Here is a 20753-nt window from a genome sequence, read left to right as displayed (position 1 = left end):
CCACCAACGTCATCGCCACTCACAGTTCTTTTGCAAACCTTAGTCTTCTCTTCTTAGATATTCACAGCAGTTCTGTGAGTGATTATCATATTATTCCATTTTTACAGATAAAACTGAAAGTCAGCAAGGTTAAGTAATATTCCGATGTTATTAGTAAATCGTGGAATGGGAATTCAAATTCAGGTCTGACTTCAGAGTCTGAGTCTGTGTCCCTCATGGGGGATTTGGAGAGTTGAAGAGAGAGACATTACTCCTAAGGGAGGTGAGGGGGCAGTGGGTGGTCTTATTTGAACTGAAACTGGGAAAACAGAAAAGGCTGGACATCGTTTAGAAAGGAAGGGTCTTTTGGGCCAAGAGAACAGCTTGAGCAAGAACCCAGAGCTTGGGGTAGGTACAGAGAATTCTAGGTAGTTCCAGGAACAGCGCTGCAGTTGCTCTGGGCTTTAGCTCAGGAAGTGCGGTGGGGAGAAGTGGAGGAAGGAGAGGGTGGCCTGGAGTTGGGGCTTACTGGGGAGCCTGCAGTCATCTGGTTGATGGTGCGGAGCCAGCAGAGGTATCTAACAGGAGGAAGTAGCAGCAAGGCATGAGACTGGCATGCGGAGCGGGTGACTTTGGAGGCAGAGAGACTGGGTAGAAGGTCATCAAGGGGTAAGGAGGGCAGCACCGGAGATGGAAGGGAGGACAGGCGGTGGTGGACATGGAAGGTGTGGGCGGACAGAACCAGTGACGGCAGCGAGCCGGTGGACTGCAGGGGCCGTCGGTGGTGTGCACAGGAGCACGAGTTGCTCTAAGTTGAAATTCTTGGAAACATATCATGTGGCTGCAAATAGAGGAGCCCTGGGAGACAGCAGGAAGGTGGCAGCGTTTCTCATGGGCTGCTTGTACCTCGTTCCAGAGTCTGATTCCCAGATTTGTAGGCTAAGAAATGTGATTCATCATCATGTTAGTCAGGCTCTGATTCACTCATCTTAAGCATGAGTGTTCCAGGTTAGCCATCAGGAGACTGAGGCATGGGGGTTGGAGCTGCCCGTAGTCAGTCAGCCTCCCAAGAAGTGGGGGGGCTCGAAGGTCCAACCTCAGTGGCTTGACTGCTCTGTAGCCCAGAGTAGGCAATGGGACTTTCCTTGTTAATGCGGTGAGGAGAAAATGGAAGATTTTGAGAATTTCTCACTACTCCATGCAGTAAGCAAAGGAGGGGCAGAAAAGGGACTACTTTTACTCTTCGGGAACTTTAGACCTTTTAATCGCTTCAAATATAGTGGCATTGAAATGCAAAGTATTTTCAAATTGCATTGTAATCTTCATCTCTTTCAGAAATTAAAAAAAAGAAAATCCAGGCATGGCCTTGATCTATATTTTAGAGATGAACAGTTTTATGCCATTTTTGTCTTTGTCTCTCTCCCAGCTGCTCCTAGAGAAGAGGCAGCAGTGCCCAAGCCAGGACTGAGAGGTTTCAGGTGATGCCTCTGCCATGATGAGTCATTGCTTCCTGGACTTATTTTCTGTGGAAGAGGCAACTTGTTTCTTAAACTTTTTAATTAAAATCTATGTAAGAGTAGAGAGAACAGCGTAAGGATTCTCCAAAGTCAAAGAATCTAGATTTCACTTTAAATATTTCATCCTACTGGCAGGTATCAAGTTGATTGCTGAAAATGTAAAAATTGAATTCCAGACATTGTATGTCATGAAATATCACCCCACATTGTCATGAGATGTGTTTTATAAAGATTCAAGACATCTTGGCCAGGTGTGGTGGCTCAGGCCTGTAATCCCAGCACTTTGGGAGGCCTGTAGCCCCAGCTACTTGGGAGGCTGAGGCAGGAGAATCACCTGAGCCCAGGAGGTCAAGGCTGCAGTGATATGAGATTGCACTACTGCACTCCAGCCTGGGTGATGGAGTGAGACCCTGTCTTGAAAAAAAAAAAAAAAAAAAAAAGACATCTTAAAAACATAATCAGAATGTCATCATCAAAAGAATATAAATTAATGGTATTCTTAATAATAATGTAATACTACCTATATTCACATTTCTCTGTTTCCAAACTCTCTCTCTTTTTTTTAATATTTGGAGTATTTAAATAGGGATTTAAATAAGGCCCATACATTGCATTTCGTTTTTATGTCTCTGAAGTTTCTCTTAATTTAGAACAGATCTCCCACCCCACCCCACCCAACCTCTTTTTTCCTTAATTTGTGAAAAGGTCAGCACTGCCTGGTAGAACCTCCTGTGTTCTGGGTGTGTGGATGCTCACCGCGAGGGTGTTTAACCTATCCTCCCTCTCGACCTGCCTGTGAACTAGAAGTTACGTATGGGTGCTTGATACTTTGAGTTTGACAGTTTTCCCAGGAATACTACACACACCACAGGTACGGTGTTTAGAGAACAAAATCTAAGGGCTGACGGTGTTTATGGATACCAAGCTCTCATCGCTCCTAGGCTTGATGTAGTCAGATTTCTAGTCTTGCCAAGTGCCTAGATGGCTGGGAACCTGGCAGGTAAACTGTTCCTGATGACTGACTGGGCACAGGCTGTGAGGGACGTGCTGGTGTAGGAGAGGAGCAGAGGTGGACCACAGAGCCTGGGAGGAAGCACGGACAGAGAGGCCAGAGGATGACGAGTGGGAACGGGGGTTTGGGGCAGGGCCAGGGGAGGCCAGGGCTACACAGAACATCGCCAGCACCCACCACTAAGCCAAGGATGACTGATGTGTTCAAACCCAAATGCCAGACTCCTCCATCACCTGCCCCTCTATCTCCCTCCACACACCTTGCTCTCCCCCATGCTCCCCAACCCAGTTAACAGCAAGTCCTTACCCAGCTATTCAGGACAAAAACCTTAACTTCACTCCTGAATCCTCCTCTGTCTCTTACACCACGTCGAACCCAACAGCAAGTTCCACTGGCTCTGCCTGTAGCATATATCCTCCTAAATATGATCATTTCTCACCATTCCCACCATGCCCTCCGAGTCCACCACCCATCTCGGGCTGACTGCAGTAGCCTGCTTCAGCACCTGGCTTCCACCCGTATCCTGCTGCACTTCTTTCTCCACACAGCAGCCAAAGTCATGCTCTGAAATGTGTCCCCAGTTCCAGGCACTGGATGTACACCAGTGGGCAAAACTAATCCCTTTGTGGCACAGGTTCTAGTAGACCGTATTTCAGGTGGATCAAGTCATACATCACGCTAAACTTCCAGTGACTTCCTGTCTCACCAAGAGTAAGAGCCGGACCCCTTTCAGAGGCCCCTTGGCACCCTGTCCTTCCCTTCCTCCTTGCCCACTGAGCTCCACCCTCCTGGGCCTCCTTGCTGTCCTTGAATGTGGAAGCCCATCCTGCTTCCCCATGTCCCCAGATAGCCACGAGGCTGGCTCCCCTCTCTCTCAGGTCTCGTCTCACATACGGGTCATCTCAGAGGCCTTCTGGGCTGCCCAAAAGGATCAGCTTCCCTCCCCTCCCCTCCCCTCCCTTCTCTTCCCCTCTCCTCCCTTCTCCTCCCCTCTCCTCCCCTCCCTTCCCTTCCCTTAGAGCTTCTCTCTGTCACCCAGGCTGGAGTGTAGTGGCGTGATCTGAGCTCACTGCAGCCTCTACCTCCTGGGTTCAAGTGATTGTGCTGTCCCAGCCTCCCGAGTAGCTGGGATTACAGGCATGCGCCACCACGCCCAGCTAATTTTTGTATTTTTATTAGAGACAGGTTTTCACCATGTTGGCCAGGCTGGTCTCAAACTCCTGGCCTCAAGTGCTCTGCCCACCTGGGACTCCCAAAGTGCTGGGATTACAGTTGTGAGCCTCTGCACCTGGCATCTCACATAGCACTTTCTATAGTTATGTGACTGGCTGTGTGTTTATTGCTTGGCCACTAGGATTGTTTTGCTCCCTGCCACATCCAAGCTCCTGTGCAGCCCTGGGTGTCAGCAGGTTCCACATCAGCACCTGGTGGATAAGAAAATGGACTGGTCCAGGCCTGGGTCATCAGAAACACATGGTGTTGTGGCTTCATGATCTTGGGCTGCTCTATGGGAAGGGAGTTTAAAATCTCAATGTCAGGGCACCAGAGTGGCAATGGTGGTGGGGGTGGGGGGAAGCTCTAGGCCCTTCCTCATCCTCTTCTCCCATTGAGGTGCATTGAGGGTGGGAAGTGCCGGGCCTCTCTCTGCCTCTTGTTATCCTTACTCAAGCCAGTGGCATGCCTCGGTGCTTCCTCTTCTGAAAGCTCTGCCTGTGAGCTTTTTTCCACCATGGGGTGGGAAGCTGTGTCCACTCCTGAGGTTGTCCACTCCATGTCCATGTGCGGTAATCTCCAGATGTCAGGACTCTCTCCCAAAAGCAGTGCCCAGTGTCCCTCTCCTGGGTTTTGGAGGCTGTGTCATGGGCAGGGAGCAGCAGTGCCCGCCTCTCAGGCCTTATTGTACCAGCTGCTGGCTGCCCACCCTCTTTGGAAGGCTCCAGGAGCCAGGCTGCGCCAAGCTGGACGTAGTGCCTGTGACAGCAGCCCTTTACCCGTGAGCTCCAGAGAGCACTCCAGGTTGAGTTGGTTCCTTCACTTCCTGCCAGGGGCACATGCAGCATGGAAATGGGCACCTCAAGGGGCTGGGGTGAGGGGATAAGGTGAGAGGCTGGGATGAGGTGCTGGGGTGAGGGGATAGGGTGAGAGGCTGGGATGCAGGGCTGGGGTGAGGGGATAGGGTGAGAGGCTGGGATGCAGGGCTGGGGTGAGGGGATAGGGTGAGAGGCTGGGATGCAGGGCTGGGGTGAGGGGATAGGGTGAGAGGCTGGGATGCAGGGCTGGGGTGAGGGGATAGGGTGAGAGGCTGGGATGCAGGGCTGGGGTGAGGGGATAGGGTGAGAGGCTAGGATGCAGGGCTGGGGTGAGGGGATAGGGTGAGAGGCTGGGACGAGGTGCTGGGGCGAGGGGCTGGGCTGTGCTGAGCACTGGTGTCACCAAGAATCTGCTTTGCCCTGCTGCCCGTTCAGAGCAGACTGGTCGGGGTCAAAGATGGGTTGTGATGCTACTCAAATATTTTCATTATTTCCCCTCCAAGGAGCCTTTTCAGACACTTTTTCCCTAATCATCTCCCATGATGCTTTAGTACTGCAGAGGGACTATCATTCATGTGCTGTGGACATATCTGTGTTTTACACATAAAAGAGTAAGATTTTTGTCCACCCCACGCCCCCTCCAAGAACCAATTTTTGTCCCCTTGGGGGCAAAATCACCCCCTAATATAATCCTGCTGGCTTTCAGGAGCTTGGCCTTCTTGGACCCTGGGCTTCTAGCCTGAGCGCCATCTGATGGTGCGGACGTGTGAGTGGGAAGAGCAGATGCTTGGGAGATTCTGGGATGGGGCAGACACAGCTGGGCTCCCAGTTTGGTGTCACAGAAAGTGCTGAAATCTGGTTGCAGAGATTGCAATGAGCCATGATCGTGCCACTGCACTTCAGCTTGGGCAACAGAGCGAGACTGTCTCACAAAAATTAAAAGTAAAAATAAAATACCAGCACATGCCCACAGGAGCCAAGCTCACTTAGTGTTGGGCAGTTAGGAAGCACCCCCCCAACCCCCGCCGCCATGTCTGCATGGCCTAATACCCAGGGGAGGTTTCTTGGAAGTATGGGTGTGAACTGAGCCTGGAGGGATGGAGAAGCTTAGAATAGGGGACAGAGTGGGGACAAGGGAGGAAGTGTAAGTGTGGTACAGCTTGGAGCTAGCTGCTTAGTGCACAAAGGGACTGCTTGGCACAACAACAGAACCTGCAGGCGATGGGAGGAGCAGGCAGCCCGCCTTCCTCAGCAATCCCAGACTGTGTTGAGTACCAGGACACAAGAGACGCATTGGGCTGCTGAATACTGTTCCCCTTCACAGTGTTGCTGGGGCCCACTTAACACCTGCAGCAAGAACTCTTGGGCTAGAGCTGGGTGGCACCTTTCTGTTTATGCCATGCTAATAGTTTCACTTTGTGCTTTTATTAATTTTTGTTAATAAAAACCAGACCCTCTCACAGAGGTGATGCCCAGTTCCTCAGGGTGATGACTGGAGAGGGTGCCATCATTTCCCTCCTCCATCTTTACAGATAGGACAGCAGAGGCCTTTCTTCCTTAACTCCACTTTGTTTTTGTCTATCTACTTCTTTTTCCTATTAGTAATCTCTTAAGCTGAACAGCACAATGGCAAATATAATAAAACCAAATCTGTTTTGGCTTTATTTATCAGGCACAGAGAGGGTCTGGTGGGCACCCTGTAACTTGACGACTGACCTCCAGGTGAGGGTGTTGTGAGTGTGAAGGCACCGTCCTGTCTCCCAAGCCTTCTTATGATGCCAGGAGAGAGACCCGGCCCTCCAGCACCGCTACAGGGAAGAATGACACCACATTCAGGTGCCAGAGACTTAGTAGCTTCACTTTTGCATTTTGGATGCTTCTGAGGATGAGGGCTTTAATTTTTAACCTAAATTATTATCAGTTAAAAGCTAAATGATAAAAGGTTATTATAAATATATAATTATACATATTTGTCATATTTCATAGCAATCACCTATGTAATTATATAATTGTTAAAGTTGGACAGAGCTAATGATCATAAGGCCATTTCCCCGTGTAACATGGCGCCCATATCTGCAGCTATGGGAGGTTCTGACTGTTGGCATGTGCTTGAACAATGAACTGTGTACTCCTCAAGGCTTCCATCTGCAGTGTTTGGATTGTGAGGTCTTTCCTACAGAGTCGTTGCCTCCCCTGTTATAGTAGAATTCTCCATGGCACTTCTGGGATGGGCTGCAGAGAGGAGCTGGGCCCACCCGGTGGAGCGAGGAAGGAGCAGGAGCCTTGGGGAATGGTGGGGAGGGGGAGCCTAAGACCCCTCTCTACCTGTGTCAGGAAGAGCTTGCCTGGAGGCTTGAAATATTGTTGGGGTCTCCAGGGAGGATAGGGACCCCTGGGATCCTGACCAGAATGCAGCCAGGTCTTGCAACTACTTAGAGAGGAGTAGGGGCTGAGAATAAGGAGGGCTTTGGGGATAGCAGATTCAGGGCTGCCTAGAAGTGGATTCAGGGCATGCTTCTTAAGTTCTTTCATGTCTTTCTCCGATTTTAAATTGTTTATTTTGTTTTGGAGTCAAATAGCCACATGTAACTTTTGACTCCCTAAAACTTAACTACTAATAGCGTACAGTTGACTGGAAGCCTTACCAATAACAAACAGTTGATTAACATGTGTTTTGTATATGTGTTGTATCTGGTATTCTTCTAAAGTAAGCTAGAGAAAAGAAAACATGATTAAGCAAATCATCAAAAAGAGAAAATGCATGTACTATTCATAAGTGGAAGTAGATCATCATAGAGGTCTTCATCCTTGTTGTCTTCACGTTGGGTAGGCTGAGGAGGCCAGGAAGAGGGGTTGGTCTTGCTGTCTCAGGGGTGGCAGAGGTGGAAGAAAATCTGTATATAAGTGGACCAATGAAGTGTGAACCCATGTTGTTCAAAGGTCAAATGTAGTAGAAATCAGGAGAAGAAAAATGTACTGGCTGATGCAGGGTGCATATTCAGTGCTTTAAATATTTTAGCATCTGCTCTTCACACCAGACCTTTGAGTTGGGCATTTTAATCTTTATGTCGTAGGTAAGGAACTGACCACAGCTCTGCCTGAGGTCAAGGTGTGATTGTATTCTCTGATCTTCCTTTTATTTCCCTTCTCTAGCCCCCCGCACCGTAATCGTCTTTTATATAATCATGGCTTTTAGTGTCTTCAGCAACCTTAGAGAGTGGTGCTGGGCCCTTGTGTCTGGATTCAGCTCCCAGCCACACACATCTTAACTCTGGGGGCATGGGCCACAACCCATGCATGTGGGAAACGAACTCAGTAAACATTAGTTGCCATCATTTTCCTCCTCCATCTTGGGACAGCAGGGGCTTCTCTTCCTTAACCTCACTTTCTTTTTGTCTATCTACTTCTTTTTCCTATTAGTAACCTCTTAAGCTGAACAGCACCATAGTAAATATAATAAAACCAAATCTGTGCCTCTGATTATACCTCTTTATGGCCCCCTGAGTTTTGTTCTTCGGTCAGCCCCTGAATAGCAGGCAATGGTTAAATAGCAGGCAATGGTTAAATAGCAGGGAATGGTTGAATAGCAGGCAATGGTTAAATAGCAAGCAATGGTTTGGGCTTTGCAGAGGTCACCTACTGTGTTCTGCACCCTCTCCAGTCATCACCCTGAGGAACTGGGCACCAGCTCTGTGAGATTTCCAGTTGGGGTTTGTAGAACAGGCAGCAGCAACTGGTCAGAGCCAGATGTGTCTGGAAGAGCAGAATCCGAGCGTGACTGCTTTGTAGAGAGATGGCATTCACTGAGCCCTCAGAGAGCAGCACAGTCAAAACAACATCTGCAAAACTGGGAAAACTGAAATTTTAAAAATATGACAAAAGTGATCAACCATGGCAAGATGGCCAAATAGGAACAGCTCCAGTCTACAGCTCCCAGTGTGAGTGACGCAGAAGATGGGTGATTTCTGCATTTCCAACTGAGGTACCAGGTTCATCTCACTGGGGCTTGTCGGACAGTGGGTGCAGCCCATGTGAGTGTGAGCTGAAGCAGGGCGGGGCATCGCCTCACCCGGGAAGTGCAAGGGGTTGGGGAATTCCCTTTCCTAGCCAAGGGAAGCGGTGACAGACGGTACCTGGAAAATCGGGACACTCCCACCCTAATACTGCACTTTTCCAATGGTCTTAGCAAATGGCACACCAGGAGATTATATCCCGTGCCTGGCTCAGAGGGTCCCATGCCCACGGAGCCTTGCTCATTGCTAGCACAGCAGTCTGAGATCGAACTGCAAGGGGGCAGTGAGGCTGGGGGAGGGGCATCTGCCATTGCTGAGGCTTGAGTAGGTAAACAAAGCAGATGGATTCACAGCTGAATTCTACCAGAGGTACAAGGAGGAGCTGGTACCATTCCTTCTGAAACTATTCCAGTCAATAGAAAAAAAGAGAATCCTCCCTAACTCATTTTATGAGGCCAGCATCATCCTGATACCAAAGCCTGGCAGAGACACAACAAAAGAAGAGAATTTTAGACCAATATCCCTGATGAACATTGATACAAAAATCCTCAATAAAATACTGGCAAACCGAATCCAGCAGCACATCAAAAAGCTTATCCACCACGATCAAGTTGGCTTCATCCCTGGGATACAAGGCTGGTTCAACATATGCAAATCAATAAACATAAATCCATCATATAAACAGAACCAAAGACAAAAACCACATGATCATCTCAAGAGATGCAGAAAAGGCCTTTGACAAAATTCAACAGCCCTTCATGCTAAAAACTCTCAATAAACTAGGTATTGATGGGATGTATCTCAAAATAATAAGAGCTATTTATGGCGAACCCACAGTCAATATCATACTGAATGGGCAAAAACTGGAAGCATTCCCTTTCAAAAGTGGCACAAGACAGGGATGCCGTCTCTCACCACTCGTATTCAACATAGTGTTGGAAGTTCTGGCCAGGGCAATCAGGCAGGAGAAAGAAATAAAGGGTATTCAGTTAGGAAAAGAGGAAGTCAAATTGTCCCTGTTTGCAGATGACGTGATTGTATGTTTAGAAAACCCCATCATCTCAGCCCAAAATCTCCTTAAGCTGATAAACAAAGTCAGCAAAGTCTCAGGATACAAAATCAATGTGCAAAAATCACAAGCATTCCTATACACCAATAACAGACAAACAGAGAGCCAAATCATGAGTGAACTCCCATTCACAATTGCTTCAAAGAGAATAAAATACCTAGGAATCCAACTTACAAGGGATGTGAAGGACCTTTTCAAGGAGAACTACAAACCACTGCCCAACTAAATAAAAGGGGACACAAACAAATGGAAGAACATTCCATGCTCATGGATAGGAAGAATAAATATCGTGAAAATGGCCATACCGCCCAAGGTAATTTATAGATTCAATGCCATCCCCATCAAGCTACCAATGACTTTCTTCACAGAATTGGAAAAAACTGCTTTAAAGTTCATATGGAACCAAAAAAGAGCCCTCATTGCCAAGTCAATCCTAAGCCGAAAGAACAAAGCTGGAGGCATCACACTACCTGACTTCAAACTGTACTACAAGGCTACAGTAACCAAAACGGCATGGTACTGGTACCAAAACAGAGATATAGACCAATGGAACAGAACAGAGGTCTCAGAAATAACACCAGACATCTACAACCATCTGATTTTTGACAAACCTGACAAAAACAAGAAATGGGGAAAGGATTCCCTATTTAATAAATGGTGCTGGGAAAACTGGCTAGCCATATGTAGAAAGCTGAAACTGGATCCCTTCCTTACACCTTATACAAAAATTAATTCAAAGTGAATTAAAGACTTAAATGTTAGACCTAAAACCATAAAAACCCTAGAAGAAAACCTAGGCAATACCATTCAGGACATAGGCATGGGCAAGGACTTCATGACTAAAACACCAAAACCAGTGGCAACAAAAGCCAAAATTGACAAATGGGATCTAATTAAACTAAAGAGCTTCTGCACAGCAAAAGAAACTGCACAGCAGAGTGAACAGGCAACCTACAGAATGGGAGAAAAATGTTACAATCTACCCACCTGACAAAGGGCTAATATCCAGAATCTACAAAGAACTTCAACAGATCTACAAGAAAAAATCAAACAACCCCATCAGAAGTGGGTGAAGGATATGAACAGACACTTCTCAAAAGAAGACATTTATACAGCCAACAGACACATGAAAAAATGCTCATCATCACTGGCCACCAGAGAAATGCAAATCAAAACCACAATGAGATGCCATCTCATGTCAGTTAGAATGGCGATCATTAAAAAGTCAGGAAACAACAGGTGCTGGAGAGGATGTGGAGAAATAGGAACACTTTTACACTGTTGATGGGCCTGTAAACTGGTTCAACCATTGTGGAAGACAGTGTGGTGATTCCTCAAGGATCTAGAACTAGAAATACCATTTGACCCAGCCATCCCATTACTGGGTATATACCCAAAGGATTATAAATCATGCTGCTCTAAAGACACATGTACACATATGTTAATTGTGGCACTATTCACAATAGCAAAGACTTGGAACCAACCCAAATGTCCATCAATGATAGACTGGATTAAGAAAATGTGGCACATATACACCATGGAATAGTATGCAGCCATAAAAAAGGATGAGTTCCTGTTCTTTGTAGGGATATGGATGAAGCTGGAAACCATCATTCTGAGCAAACTATTGCAAGGACAGAAAACCAAACACCGCATATTCTGACTCATAGGTGGGAATTGAACAATGAGAACACTTGGACACAGGAAGGGGAACATCACACCACCGGGGCCTGTTGTGGGGTGGGGGGAGGGGGGATGGATAGCATTAGGAGATATACCTAATGTAAATGACTACTTGATGGGTGCAGCACACCAACATGGCACATGTATACATATGTAACAAACCTGCATGTTGTGCACATGTACCCTAGAACTTAAAGTATAATAATAATAATAAATAAAAAATAAAAATAGACAAAAGTTTCAAAAATTGCCATATGATATTGAAGAAGCCCTGGCCACATCTCTGCAGGTGGCAGGCTTCCCTTTCTGTCCTGTGGCCTTTCTGTTCAGCTGGCCTTTCCCAGGTGGCCGTACTGGCTAGGGACAGGGTTCCTTGGTGGCCCTAGCTCTCTGGGATTTCCTGTAGTGTGTGCACCTTGGGATGCCCTCTCCACACTGTGGTGAGTCCCACAGTCTGTGTGTACCCCAGGCCTGGATGGGGTGCCCCCTGTGCTCGGCAGGTGTGGTGGGCACTGCCCTGAGTGGACATGTCTGTGGCTGGGCCACGCATTCACTCACCCTAAAGGGCAAGACCCAGAATCTCCAGATCCTGGGATCTCCGCTGACCATGTCCTTCCTCCTTGCACTTCTCCCACTGAGGGTTCCTCTTAGTGCAGGTCATTTACAGCTTCTGGGCTTTTCTCTATGAGGTCATAAGTCCTTCCCTCTTTCCTCTTCTCCTGTTTTTATTCTGATTTGATGCATTGTTTTCATTCCCAGATATACTGTTTTTCAATTAACTACCAAATGGCTCCAATTCTTATGAAGTTAAAGCCTTGGTTGCTTTTTCTCGTTGTTTAATGTGTGTTAGTTTGGATGCCTAGACAAGAAGGTAAATGTTTCAGGGGTGCTATGTTCTGAATGTTCAGGTGTTGGAACCCAGAGTTCCACCCAGAGTTCAGGTGTTGGAAACTTTTGGTGTTTTTTTTTTTTTTTTGAGATGGAGTCTTGCTCTGTCACCCAGGCTGGAGCGCAGTGGTGCGATCTTGGCTCACTGCAAGTGCAGCCTCCTGGGTTCACACCATTCTCCTGCCTCAGATTCCCGAGTAGCTGGGACTACAGGTGCCCGCCACCACGGCCAGCTAATTTTTTTTTTTTTTGTATTTTTAGTAGAGACAGGGTTTCACTGTGTTAGCCATGATGGTCTCGATCTCCTGACCTTGTGATCTGCCCGCCTTGGCCTTCCAAAGTGCTGGAATTACAGGCGTGAGCCACCATGTCCGGCTGGAAATTTAATTCCCAATGCAACAGTGTTGAGATGTGGGGCCTTTAAGAGGTGATTAGTTCATGAGGGCTTTGCCCTTGTTAATGCCATTATTTCAGGAGTGGGTCAGTTATGCAGAGAGTGGGTTCCTGCTAAGAGGATGAGTTCAGCCCCTTTCCCTTATTTCTCTCACTTGAGTACATGCTTGGTTGCCCTTCTGCCTTCTGTCTTCACCTATGGGACGACACAGCAAGAAGGACCTTGCCAGATGCAGCCCTCTTGACCTTGGACTTCCCAGCCTCCAGAACTATAAGAAATAAATCTCTGTTCTTTATAAATTACCCAGTCTCAACTATTCTGTTACAGCAGCATAAAGTGGACTAACACAAACAGCAAATACCTTATCTTTGCTTCTCTTAGATTTACCCTGGTAGGGCTCCTGGCATTGTAACACTAGTTACAGGATTGCAACCTGAAACTCTCAACAAGTGATTTTCCCTTAACTAAACAACAGAAAGCCCTGCTTTCTCACAGGCCTCTCTGCTGTGCAGCACCTGCTGATAGCTTCTGGTTAGGATGGATTGCTCAGGTGCCCATTGGTAACTTTCTAAGTTAAATTGGAGGTTCTAAGTAATATGTCCTTTGAAAGGAAGTGACACTGCCCTTTCCATGGAGTGAGCGTACAGGGACAGAATCTTGTGGGAAGAGAACGAGGTGGAGCAATTCCAAGATCTGCAGCCAGTGTGAGCTGATGGTGAGAGTGGAGGGACAGGCTGAACGTGCCTGAAATGCTGCATGCCCTGAGCCCTGAGCAGTTAGAAAGCCCTGGCATTTGATGCATGATGGTAAAAAGAGGCATCTAATTTGAATGACAGACATCCCACCTCAAATAGAAGCAGCTCCTGTAGGGCTCTTCAGCACAAGAAGGGGCTGCCAGGTGTAGCTGGCTGTGCGGCTGTAGAGAGAAGGCTCTGGCTGATAGCATTGAAAACAACCACACAGGAGAGGAATTGAAACCTAAATTCATGGAGATATTTTAAGTTGTGTGCAGTGTGTTTACATAAGAACATCCAACTAAAACATCAGCTGGTAAGCCATTCAACTAAAGGCAAAGCTTTTTGAGTATGCGTGTGTGTGTGTGTGCATGTGTGCACGCGCATGTGTATGAATGCCTAGGGGAAACAACTATTAGACTATTTTCCAAACTGTTATAATGGTTAACCTTGGAGAAGGGAGGGAGGTTGGGAAGGTAAAGAGGAAGTGTCTCTCAGTCAGGGTTCAATAAGAGAAGCAAAACCACTGGGAGATATGTGGACATCATCTCATTGGCCTTATTCAGCTGTGGGGGCTTGTTTAGCAATCTCTGTAGGGAAGTTGTATCTGCATGTGATGCTGGAGCTTGCAGTCCACAGGGCAGGCGGTCAGGGAGGGGCGATGGATAGAAACTGGGAGAGATCAAGATGTTGGAACCACCAAGCACAAGCTGGAGCCCCATGAGAATGGGCTAAAACTTGCATCAGTTCTTTCGCATCTGGCATTGATGGTGTGGATGTCCTGCAGAAGCTGGGATCTTCATCACAGAGCAAAACACAACCACCTGGCCTGGGATTCAGAGAAGCTGGCGGGGGATCCAGGGGAAGGAGGAGCAGTAGCAGGCCTAGCTGCTGCTTTGTGCTGAAGACATGAATCAGCAGATCAGCAAAAACATGCGTGACCTACAAAATGGTAGTATTTCCTTTACAGCTTCCAAACCTCCTAAGAGTGTCTCTTGTGGTGCCCTCTAACCAGAAATATCTAAGAAAGGGAAGTTTGGGAAATGTAGTCCAGGCCAACGTAACACATCCTGAAGCTATTTAGAGGAATTTTGTATTTTCTTGTACATACTTCTGGGTTGTTTGAATCATTTTACAATGTGACTGTATAAATGTGTTTCTGTGAATTAAAAAAGAAGTGAAATCATTAGATTAAGAAAATGGACTAGGTGCGGTGGCTCATGCCTATAATCCCAGTACTTTGGGAGGACAAGGTGCAAGGATTGCTTGAGGCTGCGGTGAGCTATGTATGATTGGGCCACTGCACTCCAGCCTGGATGACAGTGACACACCATCTCAAAAAAAAGAAAGGAAAAAAGAAAAAAGGGAAATGAAACTCTTCTATCCAGTAAGGTTCAGAGTTTAGTTGTCTAGTGAACAGCCTACTGAGGTGAGTGGGAAATTTGGTCTTCCCCAACCTGGTCCCAGCACCATCCCCTCTCGCTGTACTAATGTAGTCACCCCCTAACTGGCCTCCCTATTCCAGTCTGTTCCTGTTTCAGTCAGAGTGATTTTTTTTTCAAATGCAAATTGGATGCTGGTGTGTGTCTATTTAAAAATGCTCCAGTGGTTTTTATATTGCCTTTAGAATGAAGTCATAAATCATAACTCCTTACTCTGGTAACCCAGAAGTCTCTGTGATGCTCTGTCTCTGGGTTTCTCTCCATCTGCCTCTGTCTCCTCCTCACCCTTCCTCTCCCCTTCAGTGGTCACAGAGCCTTTGTGTGTGATAAAATTATCATGCATATAATAGTAATTAAAAAGCTGTTCATTTATTGATTGCCTACTATGCCCCATGTCATGCTAGGTGCCTTGAGTCCATGCTCTTATTTAATATCCACAGCATCTCTAACGGCGTTTACCTGTCCCTATTTTACAGAGAGGGAGGACATTGAGAAACATGCCAGAAGTCTCACAACTAGTAAGTGGCTCCACCAGGATCGGAGCCTGGATGTGTCTGACTCCCAAATCCATGAGGACAATATTCAGCAGCCATCCTATTAGCAGGCCTTTCTCCTTTCCCTGTCACGTTGTTTTGTGGTTGTGTAGCTGTCTTTTCCCTAGACAGTAAGCTGGAGGGGGGCCGGGATCTGATCTAATGTTTAATCATCTCCTGTACCTCACAGAGTGCTTGAACGCGTTAGGTAATCACGCGGCATTTGTTGAAAGCATCCATGTGCCAGGCTCTTGCTGAGTCTTGGAGTCGAGGCTAAGGTCGGGATGAACCAAACAGTACAGTTGCTGTCTCATGGCACCCGTGCTCTATAGTAGGGGAGATAACCTCACGCTGTGGTCACAGCTGTGATAGGGCTGTGGAGGGTGCTGGGGAATGTGTGAATGGGGTAGGGGGCAGTGACAGTGGCCTTAGGCAGGAAGGAGTCCCACAGAGAGGCATTTGGCCTGTGACACATAGGAAATGTGAGTCTCTTGGACGCATCAGCTTCGTCTCCCTGACTCCCTGTGGAGTTGTGCTTTGGTGCTTATCTGTGCTGCTTGGCCAGTAATGGAATAGATTGATCCTTCCCATCCTCGTGCTTGGAAAAACTCAGCCCAGCACTACAGGCATCTTTGCACCGCATGGTAACAAATTGTCCCTCCGTCCCTTTGTCAGGCTGCCCTGCCGGGCTGCATGTTGTTACCCTAGCCCCCCTCCCCACTCCTGCCCCCACAACCAACTCCCAGGACGAGTCACTATTCCTTAACTTGTGCTTCTGGTTCCACCAATGCTATGGCCTGGTGGGACAACTGAATGGGAGCTTGATGTTTTCTCAGTTCCTAGAAATAGGTAGACACTTTTTATTGTTCATTTCTGGAGAAGGAAGGGGAGTGGTTTTCTTTATTTTTAAGGAGACTGATAGCTTCAATTTGCTAGGAACTTACAATGTGCTCTACACTGAGCACATACTGTGTGTTAGGTGCTTTATGCTCACAAAACCCTTTGGGGCAACCCCATTCTAAAGATGAAGACACTGTGGCGTTAGGAGGTTAATTTGTCCAAAGTCCCACAGTGCTCACTGTGTAAAAACTAGACTGTGATGCCTTCTAGAGGGCTCTGGTGCTCCACATCAAGCCTCCAGCCTCCAGCCTGGAGGAGAAAAGTTTCCAAGGACAGCCACTTGAGCTACAACACTAGGCTTACTGGAGTCAAGGACAGATCCACCTGCCTGTAGGGTAGGGATGGGGTGGGGAGGGAGTGAGTCCTCTGCTGCATGTATGCTTCACTAACTGGTGATTAAAAATAGGGGGCACATGGCCCAGCACGGTGGCTCACGCCTGTAATTGCGGCACTTTAGGAGGCCAAGGTGGGAGGGCTGCTTGAACCCAGGAGTCTACCCAGTAGGCAGCATGGCAAAACTGTGTCTCTACAAAAAATACAAAAAAATTAGCTGGGCCTGGTGATGCACATCTGTAGTCCCATCTACTCAGGAGGCTGAGGTAGGAGGATCACCTGAGCCTGGGAGGTTGAGGCTACAGTGAGCCGTGATCACACCACTACATTTAGCCTGGGTGACAGAGCAAGACCCCATCTCAAAAGAAAGGGGGAGGAGGCAAAACCCTCGCAGAGCACTCAGGCGCCCACCCCCTACTGAACACCGTCAACTCTAAGAGTCCATTTCCAAGTCCATCACCCACATTCAACTGTTTTTCTGGACAGTTTCTACCCTAGAGGCTTTTCCTGAGCCTGCCAGATTGGGAATAGGTTCCCTGGATGGGAGGTATCACTGAAGAATAAACTGCAAGTGGTTATCATTGCCTGAAAAAAGAATCTTTTTCTTTTCACAAGCCCCTACGAAGACTATTTCAATAGTTCTCTTCAGACCTGCCGTGGGCTGACTCTCACTCCCCCTGCCCTGCAGGTGCTGGGGTTCCTGCCGCTGGATCTACCGTTCTCCATTCTTCCCCTCCCTTCAAGTGTCAGAAATGGGAGAGGAAAGTTGGGTATTTAATATTCTTTGATGGAGTTTGTAAGTATCCCAATTAGTCATTTTCCAGGATATTAAGAATTCTATACCTCATCTCACGCTGCCTTTCAGAGCTCTGTAAACACAAGGGCATGAATTCTTGACGGATTCTGGCTTTCTGATTTATTTTCCCCCAAGGTACTTAATCAAGGAATGTAAGTCATTTACCTTCTCCAGGCATCCTCCTCTTCTTCCCTGGAGAATGTTGTGAAGTCTTTCTCGTTTTTCCTTCCACTTCTGAACCCTTTCAAGGACCAAGGTCTGTGCTGCAGCGATCCATAACTTTGCCCCTAGAAGTTGCTTTCTCCCCTAGCTGGGAGGGCAGAGCCCTGCTCTCAGCAGGGCTCCCAGGACAAGGCTGCATGTAGTAAACGTCTGTCTGTTGTGGTTTGTTCCAGAGCTGGTGATGCTGCTGGAGTGGTGGTCGGGCACGGAATGCACCATCTTCACGGACCCGCGCGCCTACCTCAAGTATGGGAAGGAAAATGCCATCGTGGTTCTCAACCACAAGTTTGAAATTGACTTTCTGTGTGGCTGGAGCCTGTCCGAACGCTTTGGGCTGTTAGGGGTAAGTCAGAAGTGCATTCACCCCTGCCTCACACATTTCTCTGGTTCAGCCCCACCACTTGTCTTTTTGCTCCTGGTCATTCAGAACTTGCAGAATAATCAACAGAGTTTCTACTTGATGAAATGGTCCTAATAAACTGCTTTTTATTCTTGCTTGGAGTCAGGCTTAACAGCTTCTTATGGGCAATCATAAGAGGTACTCAACAATTGCTACCTGCCGGCCATTTTACATACGATTCATTTATTTAATCCTTACAGCAACATGAATAGATGATGTGCCACACTCCATTTTTTAAAAACTAAGTTATACAGAGCTTAATATTCGACTCAGAGTCACACAGCTGTAATTAGATTTGGATTTCACTCCCATCCATATTTCTTAATTCCGTGCTCTACCGCCTCCTCGGCTAACAGGCAGACATCACCTCTGCATTTTGATTGTTGAAGGCTTAAGAACTTTGAGTCCCTAAGTGAGAGAGTGAACTGCAAAATTCAGAATTATTCTGAAATTCTGTTTTTTTTTTTCCAACTAGTTTGACTTCTTGCATGTAGCTTGCATGCCTTTGGAACTGGGTCTCTTCAGTTGACTTTTGTCATCTTTAACACACTGCAGCGTGTAGCGGTTGAGCCTGTGTCACACAGCTGAATCAAAGTCATCTGCGGTACTCAGGTATTCTGTAGGAATCACAGTGTACACAGTGTACATTGGTCCGGGGCCAGAAAAGGTCCTAAGAGTTTGCACCAGAACTTGGAGATCAGGTTTTGCACCTGGGAACAATGCCCTGTAGAATAGATAAGGGGGCTGCTGAAATCACCTTGTTTTTTGGCAGCCCCTGAAGACAAAATTGTGGTGTTTAGAATATAGAAGATTGGAGACAGGGGCTATGAGGCCATGGAGGACATAGGGGACTAGAAGGTTCAGTGGGTCTGGTTCCTGGAGGCAGATGAAGATAGCCTCCTGCCCACTGTTTTCTCCTTTTGTTTTCCTATTTATTCTCCCAGTGCTAACTTGATATCTTCTTGTGTGTACACGTGTGTGTGTGTGCAAATGTATTTCTAGGAACAAGAGCAAACATTCTAGTAACTACCATTCTCTGATATGGAGAACTTGGGCAGAGATCTGAGTTACAGCTTTGTGGATTTATTCTCTCTGATGAGAGATCGCCCCTTAGAATGTCGTGGTCCTAACCCCGTCATGGATGCCAGGGGTGAATGGCAGGGTTCTTCTCCTGCCCAGGAGGAAGGGTATGGGGTGCCGGTGCGTGTTGACTGTCAGGTCACCTGTCTTACCACCTTTACAGCTAGGCTTTCTGAGGTGCCAGCGTCTCCTGGAATTCAAACTGTAGTTTAGAGGCAGCTGGTGACTTTCCAGGCTTTGTAAGTACCTACTGGTAGTGTTCATGCTTAGAATGTGCAAACATTCATAATTCGTGGACCAGGAGTCTCTGAGGTAGAGCAGAAAGCCTGTTGAACTTGGGGGTGCCTTCCAATCCCTGCTTGCCCCTTGGTGGCGTTATGCCCATGAGCTCACTCCGTGTGCTGTTCACCTTATTTCTGTAATTTCTAATCCTTAGGATATTATCCACATTTTATAAATAAAATCCCAGAGCCTCAGTTTGGCTGAGTGATTTGCCCGAGGACAATAGCTCCTAAGTCTGCTTTCAAAGCTTCTACTCTTTCCCCTGGAAGATGTTGGGGTTACAAAAGCAGGGGCCCTGAGGCCCAAGACCTGCTCCAGAAACAGGATGCTGACCATCCTAAAACGACCCAGACCAGCTGCAGTAGGGACCAGGCTTCTAATACCTTCGTGGCTTGTGATGTGCAAAGGCCTCATTCAAGGGCTGCAAGTCACCCGCACCTTCATGGGGTTGGGGATGGAGTTGCAGGAGCTGGCAGAGCAGGGTCATGCATAGAGATGCTGGAGAAGCACCCAGATGCCCAGCACTAGCAGGCACGGGGACAGGCACACATGAGGGAGAAGGTGAGCCCCGCAACACATGCAGGGAGGGACCCAGGCCCAGAGAGAGGACATAGCCCCAGGACGGGAAGAGACATTCACGGAGCGAGAATTTAATCTCAGCACCATTTAGGGTTTTGCTCCCAAAGGCTTCTGAATCCATGATCACTTTACAACTCTGAGCATAAGGGCGGGAGCGCTGATGGCGGGAAAGCAAGTCAACAGCACGCCCATCCCACCTGCAGCATAGGGACCGCACCTCTCCACCCTTGATTTCATCCGTGATGCTCTGTTTGTAGGACTTCACTCACTACTATGAACACCCAAACAACTAATGCTGTGTGTAAGGGGGTCTGCGCCCTGCCACTGATGGTGGAGACTGTGCTTAGGATTAGAGTCTTCAGAGGCTCTTCTTACAGGTGAAATAGGCAGGTCTAGGAGCCTGGAGCCAGGACGATGCCTCTTCTCTTCTCACTGGAAGTTTGGGAGCCTTGCTCAGTGGGGGCCTTGGGGTTTCTGGATTCTTGCTAAAGTGCTTCCTTAAGCTCTGAGTCCTCTCTTCTCCAAACACCTCAGAAACAGCCAGTGCCATTGCTGTGCACATTCTCACAAAGCAAGGTGCTAGAGAGAGCAGGCGCCAGGAGAGGACAGAGTGGGGCAGGCACATGGCAGGCGCTGGCTGGGGCGGATGGGAGCTGCCGGCCTGCACCCTCCCAGGGAACCCCCTCCCCATGTCACAGGGAACAGCTTTGCCATCTATTGGAGAGCTGTGGCCCAGGTGGCCACATGACGGTGGGTGAGATGCCTGGTGCTCATCTCTGTCACCCTGGAAGGGGTAAGGAACAGCATTGCCTTATATTCATTGTTCAGCAACATCTTTTGTCTTCAATGACCTTCAGAAAAAAAAAA

General features: G+C 47.7%; 1 protein-coding gene across 4 annotated transcripts in view; it reads left to right on the top strand.

Annotated features, from left to right (window-relative positions):
• Positions 1 to 20753, top strand: part of AGPAT4 (1-acylglycerol-3-phosphate O-acyltransferase 4) — a 140601-nt gene that overhangs the window by 86649 nt on the left and 33199 nt on the right. For all 4 annotated transcript variants that reach the window (XM_009242417.4, XM_024247915.3, XM_009242418.4 and 1 more), the window contains 1 exon segment: positions 17719 to 17888. In XM_009242417.4, coding sequence (XP_009240692.1) covers positions 17719 to 17888 — 170 coding nt within the window.

The sequence above is a fragment of the Pongo abelii genome, chromosome 5 (genome assembly GCF_028885655.2).
Source record: "Pongo abelii isolate AG06213 chromosome 5, NHGRI_mPonAbe1-v2.0_pri, whole genome shotgun sequence".
NCBI lineage: Eukaryota > Metazoa > Chordata > Mammalia > Primates > Hominidae > Pongo > Pongo abelii.
This window is presented reverse-complemented; position numbering and strand designations above follow the sequence as displayed.